The sequence below is a fragment of the Berghia stephanieae genome, chromosome 1 (genome assembly GCF_034508935.2).
Source record: "Berghia stephanieae isolate SIO BIC M18660-M18661 chromosome 1, UCSD_Bste_1.3, whole genome shotgun sequence".
Classification (NCBI taxonomy): domain Eukaryota; kingdom Metazoa; phylum Mollusca; class Gastropoda; order Nudibranchia; family Aeolidiidae; genus Berghia; species Berghia stephanieae.
In genome coordinates, this window is record NC_088360.1 from 23,459,578 (window position 1) to 23,469,969 (window position 10,392).

The 10,392-nt window shown below is 37.6% G+C and overlaps 1 protein-coding gene across 5 annotated transcripts in view; it reads right to left on the reverse strand.

Moving 5' to 3' along the window:
- Positions 1-1,339: 1,339 nt before the first annotated feature.
- LOC144970636 (trimeric intracellular cation channel type 1B.2-like) overlaps positions 1,340-10,392 on the reverse strand; it is a 28,344-nt gene continuing 19,291 nt past the window's right edge. For all 5 annotated transcript variants that reach the window (XM_078910465.1, XM_078910498.1, XM_078910481.1 and 2 more), the window contains exons 5-6: positions 5,035-5,122; positions 1,340-2,319 (exon numbers count right to left, since the gene is read on the reverse strand). In XM_078910465.1, the coding sequence (XP_078766591.1) occupies positions 2,001-2,319; positions 5,035-5,122 (407 nt within the window). In that variant the 3' untranslated portion in view covers positions 1,340-2,000. The remainder of the gene's footprint in view (positions 2,320-5,034; positions 5,123-10,392) is intronic.

The window sequence follows — 10,392 nt, forward strand, 5'->3', positions numbered from 1 at the left end:
AATGCCCTTAATAGCGGATCGACAACTATCCTTTTTCGGACACATAGTAAGGAAAGATAAGAATGAATACCTGGCAAGTTGTGGAAAAATACCTGGTAAACGCGCCCGGGGGAGACAAAGAAAAACACTCATAGACCAACTGAAGGGCTTCACCAACCTAACAATCCAAGAGCTGTTTGAAAAAGCAAGAGACAGGGAGGAATGGAGAGAGATAATTCATGCAGTATCCGAAGCCTGGACCAGGCATGGAACCTAGAAGAAGAAGAAGACAACCCAAATTGTTATGGGTTCAATATTGTAATGGAAATATTGCCAAACCAACTCAAAATGATGTCCACTACAACAATGTTAAATCAAGCCCATAGTTATTCATGTTTTCGTCCAACCAGGTCATCAATCACATGATTTTTTGCTGTCCAACTATTGGATATTTCTTAACAAATGTGAACATGCTGCTTTGTTTACAAAAGTTATAAACATACCCATGTGTCAAGCTGAATAAAACGACCAATCGTGATGTTAGAGATTTAAAAAGCTGTGAACACTTCACTATGTAGGTCACTTTGAGCACAGTTTGCAATGTGACCAATGACCTCGAGCACAGGGAAATGTAATATAGATCATGCCCATTGCATTCCATTGTCAGACCAGCAAATGTGTCGACTAAAACCCGTAACAAAGACGTACAAATGTATCACCAAGGAACAAAGGGACAATAGACACTAAGATAACCTCGCCTCTCGGACATTCGTCATAATGTAAACAATGGCAGTGATTGGTTAACATTGCAAACTACACATGCTTCACTATCGATGGTAATATGTCTAAGTTGTTCTACCGCATGATCAATAGAACCAACACAAAAACTAGCCTTATGTGTAAACTTTAAACGTTTATAATCTGATCGAGAAAATCGTGTGATAACTAGTCACTCATTTGGCGGTATAACAACGATCAGAGAGAGAACGATTCATTCACGTTATTATTTATAAATTATAACCAACTATGTTTGTCGGAGCACGTGTGAAGGTGTGTCACAAATTCCATGTTTTGATTGGTCAAATATCTACTGGTTAATTAATTCTCTCTCCATTTATTCTTTCTCAGTTTCTAGCACTGCTATCCCCTTCTTACCTCTTTCATCCTGCTTATATATATATATACAACCTCTATCCATCACCTCTCTCTCTCTCTCTCTCTCTCTCTCTCTCTCCTCCCTCCCTCCCTCCCTCCTCTCTCTCCCCCCTCTCTCTCCCCCCTCTCTCTCTCTCTCTCTCTCTCTCTCTCTCTCTCTCTCCCTCCCTCTCCTTCCTCTCTCTTTCTTTCTCTCTCCTCATTCATCTGCCTAGAGTATCCATCCATCCAAACGTCCGTCCGTCCGTCTGTCTGTCTGCTTGTCTATATATCTTTGTCCATCTATCCATTTATCTATCTATCTACACACACACACACACACACACACACACATACACACACTTGGGCATTACTCACATAAATACATAGCATTGTTTCACCGCCATCTCAATCAAGCTTGTTGTGGTCATCTCTTAACTTTTTTTTTTAAAAATAAGTTTTGTGATAACCCTGCTAAAATCATTGTAAGCCTTACTCCAAATAACATGCGACCAATCATCTCAAATCGGTATTATGTTGGAGTTGACTAGATGCTTAAAACTTCAATTTAAAGTTAACTTTAAAAATCTGAAACAAAATCTATATATCTCACGAACGAAGTGAATTCCGTTTCTTAAACTTCAAGAAATTTAAATCTCTTTTTTAAAAAATTCAAACCATTTTGACTTCAAACATTAGATTAAAGGAAGACTCACTTTTCTTCTTCTAATTCATTCCGACATAATTAATAATAACATTTTGACACAATGGATCACGTTTATTGTTTACAATGACATAGGTGCATGGTTATCGTTTAAAATGCGGCATCTTATGTAATATCTCTGATTAATAAATTAAAATATAATTCGTTATCGCTTTTCTATTATCTACTCCTTCTTTTTATCTTTTCTCTTTTTGGTATTTCCGTTTTGAGTTTTGGCACCATTTTCATTTGAATACCCGTCTGCCTTCTTCTCACCACTATCGCCTTCAGATTCTTCATCTTCCCAGCTGCCAAACAATATTAAAGACAACGGAGACATTATCGGTGCTAGAGGATCGCTCACTTTGCCCAACACCAACACTAGACGACCTATTATAAATGCAGCTAAGATGCCTAAATACAGAAATTCAATGGGGAGAATGAACATTTTGTAATGGTGAAGAACTAACATCACGCTAGCAATCGCTCCCGACTTGGCAAAACTGAAAGAGAGAAAAAAGAAATTCGAGAATTCAATTACATTTTTTAAAAAATGTTGATTCGTGAAATAAAGATTAATAAACCAATAAACTTAAATACATCAAAGAAAGAAGGAGAGGGTAGAGAAAGAGAGAAAAAAAAAAAAAAAGAGAGAGAGAGAGAGAGAGAGAGAGAGGGGGGGGGGGGAAGGGGTGGGTGGGTGGAGAAATTGTGCGGCTTTGTTGTCTTGTGGCACAACACTCGCCTTCGGGACAGAAGGTTGTGGGTTAAGTCCCGCTCTGAGCGGCGAAAAGTAGAGTCCTCGGAGAAAAATTTTAACTAACAGTCTCTCAGTGTACTCAAGTGTAAAATGAGTACCTGACCTTTAAAGGTGTTGTCTCTGTCGAAACAAAAAGTAAATATCGCCATATAGACGTCATGTCTCATCATTCATGTTAAATTTTTGGTTTTGGCTAGGGAACCCCTGTAAAGTGGTTTAAGCGCGTTAAGTGGACATTGCGCTTTATAAATGCTCATTGTTGAATTTTTGGAATAGAGTGAAACAAAACAAAAAAAAATCAGTAGTTGATGAGATGAAAATGATTTATCTTTGTGACAATGCAATGCCTCCACCATTCAGTAAACGGTTGTCCCGATAGTTTAGTTGGTAGAGCAACTTGCCTAACGTGCATAGGACAAGGATTGATCCCGGGTGAAGTCGCAAATGATTTCTGATCCCCTGTCACACCAGCAGTGATAGGGTAGCTGGGTCAGTTAGATCTTGCTGAAAGCACTTTGCGATAGACAAGCGTCCTAACCAAAGGGTGGCAGGCAATTGCTACTGTCCCCGTCGTTGAGATTTAACGGCGCTAAAGGACTACTTTTTAAAAAATCATTCACTAATAGGACAAAATGTGACAATATTGAAACATTATTATTACAGAGAAGACCATTTAATTGCTGTCTTTTTAAAATCAAGATGAAACATTCTGTTATGTTCATTACTAGATAAATAAAGCATAACTAGCGACCGAGGCGCACACGTTCGCAAGTCTGATAACCAAAGTAGAATTATGGGCTTGATTTAATATTGTTGTAACGGACAATATTTTGCGTTGGTTTGAGAGTAAATCCATTACAGCAATGAGCCCATAACAATTTGGGTAATGAGACCTGGAAATAAGTGCACGTCGCTAGCGACCCATCGCGTCAGTCTGGTGTTACGTCGGAATGGATTTTTTAAAAAAAAAGTAGTCCTTCGGAGCCGTTGGGCCCATGGAGCCGGAGTTTATCCCGGTTTCTATAGCGTGAAGCGGACAATAGCAATTGCTTGCTATCTTTGGATAGGACGCTTGCCTATCGCAAAGTACTTTCCGCCAAATCTAACAGACTCAGCTACCCATTCACTACTGGGTGGACATGGGGGTCAGAAATAATCTCGACTGCAACAGGGATCGATCTTGGTCCCTTTGCGTGTGAAGCGAGTGCTCTACCAACTGAGCAACCGGGACCCCCGTCGGAATGGATTAGAAATTGAAAATTGAGTTTAAAAAGAAAAAAAATCAGGACTAATTTTTGTTGTTGCAGAACATTCTCTTTCCGACAAAAGCGTCCATTTTTACACACATGTGACACATCGCAGACCTATCTAATTGAATTTGGATAGATTCGCAGTTTTCAAGGGTGATAATAGTAGACATTATAATTATAGCTGCTATTAAAATTATCATCTCTGGAATAAAAAATTGTTTTCAATAAGTTTATTGAATAGGGAATGAGATTAGCGGAAGGGTAGCGTCCCTTGATTGGACGTCACCCATAGTCTGTGACGTCGCGGACGAGGACGAGAGACACATGCGCACAACCGACATGACGTTCTCTCTCTAATAACTTTTCCGTCGGTGACGTCACAGACTATGGGTGACGTCCAATCAAGAGACGCTACTCTTCCGCTAATCTCATTCCCTATTATAGATCTTTACTGTCAATTAGGACCCGAAAATTATGACTGTAGTCAATGACTTGAAAAAATCGGATTCACTCGAGCTGACTAAGCAAGTCCGGGACTAAAATCACGGCACCTTCGGACTAAGTTTTAGTCATTTGCCGAAGCATGACTTCTTGCTTTAGTCTGAGTCTAGTTACTAGGTGACGTCATAACGTCAACAAGATAGCAGCTATTTTTAGATTGAGTACACTTCTGAGTCCGGTGGCTCAATGGCGATGTTTATATTATTTTATTCGCAGGCATGATAACCAAATAAATAGCCTCAAACCAATGTCAACTATTTTGATTACAAAAATTAAATGTTAATTAAGACAAGCCAGTGATCATTGCATTCGGTCATCAGACACCAGTTAATATGTGTACATAACTAGAGGATGAAGACATTATATCGACTCTAGTATCTATTTAATGGCGTGATACTTACTTTTTAAAAATGTTAAAATTATGCCCTTCCGCCACGACACCATAAGATATCGCCGCCAAGGCATTCCATGAAGGAATATAGTAGATATTTCATCAAACAAGATGTCTGATGTCAACAGCAATCACCCATGTTGTCCAAGTGAGCAAACTGGGGGCTAATAATCTTGCTCAAGGAAAAAACCCAAAGTGCCAGAAGCGGGGCTCGAACCCGGGACTTTCCGGGCCACAGTGCAATGCCTTAACCACTCGGCCACTTCGCCCCCCCCCCCCCCAATCGAAACATAAAATGACAATAAACATAACTTACTAAGAAAGTTCAAGAAACTCGTTGACCGCTGGGTTCCAATGACCTCTGATAAGACGCTCAACCATTTTCAAGAAACCATAACCATTTCCTGCAATGGGAATAGTGAGGAAAAAACAAATAAAAAATTTGGAACCGAAAAGTCGTCATTCAAATATCGATCGTTTATATTGATCAATCTGGGACTTAATGAAGTCTTCCAGAAAGTCCCAGGTTTGAGAAGTTTTGACAAGATTAGGGTAATTTTAATCGATCGAACATTGAAGATGTTTGTTTTTGTTTTTAAGGGTTTTACGGCGCTTGCCACACATTTAAGTTATATCAGCGCCAGTAAAAAGGAAGAAAATGGGATAGTAAAAAGTTCTAGAATTACAATTAAAGCAGCCAAGAGAAAGTAAGACAAAGGAGAACTGGGAACAAATAGAAATCAGATGTAGATTCCAAGAGCTTACCACCAATGTCCTTAGTTTGAGATCACCTCTAAGTCTCATCCGGACATAAGCACAAATCCAAAAAAGAGGAATACACTCAAATGCTTACATTATACATTCAAAATAACAAATATAACAATACATGACAGAGAGATGATTTACAAAGAAAAAAAATATCATCTCCCAAAACAATAAAACTATACATTTGACTGTTTCCCTCCCAGCCAGGACTCCGACCAGGGCCAGGACAAAACCAAGTAATCTCATTCCAAGACAAATACAGAAAGCATGTTGGAAAACAGATATAAGGGGATAGAAGACGCATTATGTACCTCCTTGCCCACTATGGGAGGTCAGGAACCCCACCCAGGAACATTGAAGAACGGGTTTTCTGGTCAAAAAAATTTTAATGTTTTTTTTTCTTCTTCAGATTACAGCAATGAAATGGTATCTTTGGTGGATAATTGCTTCTTGGAGGAGATATAAATTAATGAATAATACCAATTTTTTGGGGTTTTTTTTTTTACAAGGGGCTAAAATCAACAGCTACGGGGGAAAAGTATTTATACGCTAAACGTAAAAGTAAATAGTGCTCTACACTGAAAGGTCAATTGTTGACTATAGACGGTCTGTGTCTTAGCTGTGCCAGCCAGATCAGTCGTACCAGCACACACACACAATTGTGTGCGACTGACGCGCACTTATCTGCAGGTCTGATAACCAAATTCATTATGGGCTCATTGCTGTAAAGGAAATCTCAAAAAAAAAAAAAAAAAAAAAAAAAAAAAAAAAAAGAAAAAAAAAGATTGACGCAAAATATATTGTTAATTACAACAATTTTAAACTTGGCCCATAATCGGGTTCCGGTGTCAGATCTGCATATAGTGTACACATCGTGTGCGACGTTAAACATTTTGTTATATCTTAGATAGAATCTAGCGAGACCTAAACTACCAACAAGGGTTTAAAAAGCAAAACAAAAAGTCGAAAGAAACAGAAGAATAAAAAAAGAGAACACACACACACACACACACACACACACATACGTGTCTCGGACACATTAAGAGGACTCTCACCAAATCCTACATTGTATGGACGTATCATAGCTCAAAAACCAATAATACAAACAGGCTGATTTTTTAAATGTATCACCTAGACATGAAAAGATTGGTGTATGCCAAATTTCAGCCCTCTGCTTCAATTTTCATATCAACATTATTTTACTCATACATTATTGGGACGTATCACTAAGTGGACATCGCATGACCTTTGAACCTCAAGCATGTTACACAAAAACATGAAAAACAAACATAAAAGAGACTTTTTAGAAATGTACTCCGGGCATCTAGATTCTTAATCTATGTGCATTGGAATATTGTATTTTTATGTTCTCATTGGTTCCATTCTGGAATCGAACCTAAACAATATGATTTGCCTATTAATGTCAGGACAAAATGATGGTACATCGTTATTTCGTGACTAAGTCATTAAATAATACAAGTCTCATAGCCTTTGGACTGAAAAGATAGCTATCTTTAAACTTTATTCTGAAATGAATTCACCATTATTTTCCTTATGGGTTGCATTATTTTACATACATTATCATAGTGGTACGTTTGAAGAATAAATGTTTCCGCTATATGACGCCATTGTTTTTTTGTTTTGTTTTTGATTGTTTGTTTGTTTGTTGTTGTTTGATTGTCTTTGTTTATTTTGTTTGTTGTTTTAAGATTAACATAGCAATAGCAGAGATTAGAAATAGCTTATGTTTCCTAGCAATGATAATCATAAAGGAAATTAACATATAATTCAACATTTTATTCAAAATTTTATTCAACCATGCTTTAACCTAGAACAATGCCAAATTCGGCATAAACTGCATTAAAACCAAAAGATAGAAAGTCACAGTCATTCAACAATTATCTCGATCCGTGATAAGACTCTACACTACAAAGTTCTTTTTCAAAAGGGCTAAGCTCTTTGAGAACGTCCTCATTGTGCTTGTCGGTATTTATTCCCTGGGTGTAGTCAGACAATTTCATCTTTGAAGCCTCCCTTTGCCTTCTTCTGTTGAATAATATTATTCGTACGAGCGTAATCACACCGAGTCTTTCCCATTTTTCCTTGACAATGCCTTTTGGCGCCAACATTTCCATGGTCAACTTTTCAGTTTCACTAGTGAGGTACTTCGACAGCTTTGACACATCATCTGTGAGTGGAATAGTCTTTGTGGTATTTTTCTTTTTTTCATGTAGGTTTCTTGCGGCATTGCAAGTTATTTCCTGATTCCACATACTTGTGTGAAGCTGATAATATGCACCTGTTCTCTCTTTCATAACTGTATCTCCAGTCTCAATAGCTTTAGCTTTCAACAGAATACAGCAGTGCGCCAAACTATGTCCTAGTTTTAGAGCAAGGGATGGTATTCCATATTGATTTGTGTCTTATGAGTAGGCTGCCACCTCTCTTACAGCTGAGACGACATCTTTGAATCTTTCAGGTTGAAGGAAGTCTGATAGTCCCAACGATTCACAGTTAGGTGCACTCCTGAGCTTAATCGAAAGGCGGGCCAATTCTCTTAATTTATTTCGAATATACCCGTGCCTATATTTGTCATGTCCGTTCTTTGTCGTCTCTCTGAGGCCAAGAAGTTTTATAGTTTCATCGCTCTTGGCCACGATTGAAATAGGGCCATTCCGTAAAGACACCATTATTTCATTATACAGATCGTTGTCAGATGCCTGTGGTAAAAGCAACTTTTCTTGTTTAACCAAATGCTTCCGGGGTACACTTTCAGCTTTGTTTACACATTTATGCCTCCAAAGATCTTTCTTAGAGACCCAACCCATACATCTCAAACATGGCACAAAGTTGCTTACTTGAGTTAATGTTTTTTTCCTTCTTTTGACCACCACCATGCCTGTTGCTTGCATCAGCGTATTGATATTGTGTGCATGGTCACCAGCATTGCGAAGTTTGGCAAGCTCATCTTTTTTAGTTAGGGAAGTAGCATTAAGTAAAGGCACCATATCTTTTTCATTCTTGTGTTGTGATAAAAGATGACGTTTTAACTTTGCCTGCTGTTTACCACAAAAAACACAGAAATGCTTTTTAGAATCTCCTCTTGTGTTTGGCAGATAACATCCCTCAATTCTATTTTGGTTCACTGTTAATTGGTTGCCTACATTTTCTTGAGAGCCTGATAAATCTGTGTACTCCTGTGATCTTGAGTCCGTAACTGTTACAGTGACAGGTTTTTCTAAAAGACCAACTGGTAAAAATGTCGGAAAAGAGTCAAAGTCTGAATCACTAGAATCATGGACATAATCACTGTCATTAGGATCGTCATCAATATCTGAAAACATAATCTGTAAGTCTGTAAGTCTTTTCGCATTTCTCCAAAGACTAGATCTAGATCAGTTTGACAAGCAGTCAATGTCTGAAGATGAAGAAGGATGAAAAAAATGAATATGACGAAAAATCATGCGAGGAAAGAATAAATTACAACAGGTGGAGAAGAAGAAGAGAAACGAGAACAAGAAAAACTAGAAGAACAAGAAAGATTATTGAAATAAATGGATAAGGAAGCGAAGATTAAAAGAGTTACAAATCGGATTGTGAATCGGAGTGGATTATCTTATTGTAACTGAACAGACGACAGGAAGCATATATCGGTGAACACCGTGTACATATAATTGAACTCCCATAATATACTATCTTATTGTAATGGAACAAAGCCCCAAACACTATAGCTCTATATAGATTGAAAAACTGACTATCCAAGAACAGTCATATCTGGATTGGGAACGACGAAAGGCTGGGAGTAGTATCTAAATGATTAAAAAATAATGTTTGGTTTCTTCACAATTTGATTAGTTAAAAAGTAATTTTTTGAAAAAATTCAGAGTCGCCATAAAAACGACGACCTCCTCCACAAATAACTTCCAGTACCGGTTGTGTTTCCAATCTTTTATAAGAGCTATGAGACGAAATGAGATTTATCCAAGAAAACAAAATAGAGGGGTCAGAGTTCAAAGGATATACTCATTTCTTCTTCTTTTTTATCTGGTATATCTAGTTGTGAATAGGGTGAGTGTAACTGTTGATTGATTAATCCTCCTATCACCCCTTTGTCCTCCCGATCGTCATTATAGTTTTGGTACTACTAATGTACGTTTTGATTTATATATTCATGTATTTATTTTATTTCAGGCAGATAGCTGTGATCTCAAATTTTCGAATTCCTAACCTACTTACAGTACAACAGACGTTCTCTCTCTCTCTCTCTTTCTCTCTCTCTCTATTTCTCTCTCTCTCTCTATTTCTCTCTCTCTATTTTCTCTCTCTCTCTCTCTCTCTCTCTCTCTCTCTCTCTCTCTCTCTCTCTCTCAAAAGCCTTGGACCCTTCCCATCAATCAATCAATAAATATATCTATCTATCTATCTATCTATCTATCTATCTATCTATCTATCTATCTATCTATCTGCCTGTCTGTCTGTCTATCTATCTATCTGTCTGTCCGTCCATCTGTCTTCCTGTAGGTCTGTCTATCTATCTCTATTTTTCTATGAATATATCTGTTTTTCTATCTATCTATCTATCTATCTATCTATCTATCTATCTATCTATCTATATGTCTTTCTTTCTGTATGTATGTCTGTCTGTCTGTCTCTCTATCTATCTATCTATCCATGGCTGCTTATCCCTCCTCGTTTTCTTTCGTAGAACGGGAATACCTGCTAGTTAAAGTTATTTATTATTTCTATGTATAGAGATATGAAAGAACGACAAGTGAAATAAAATAATTAAGAAATGCAGTAAAACTACAGTAGAAATTGTAATGTAGGCCTCAAACATAAAATATTAAAGTAAGATTGTTTATACCGCATAAACTGGACTACTGCTACGGTCCTCCATCTTTGAGTTTGA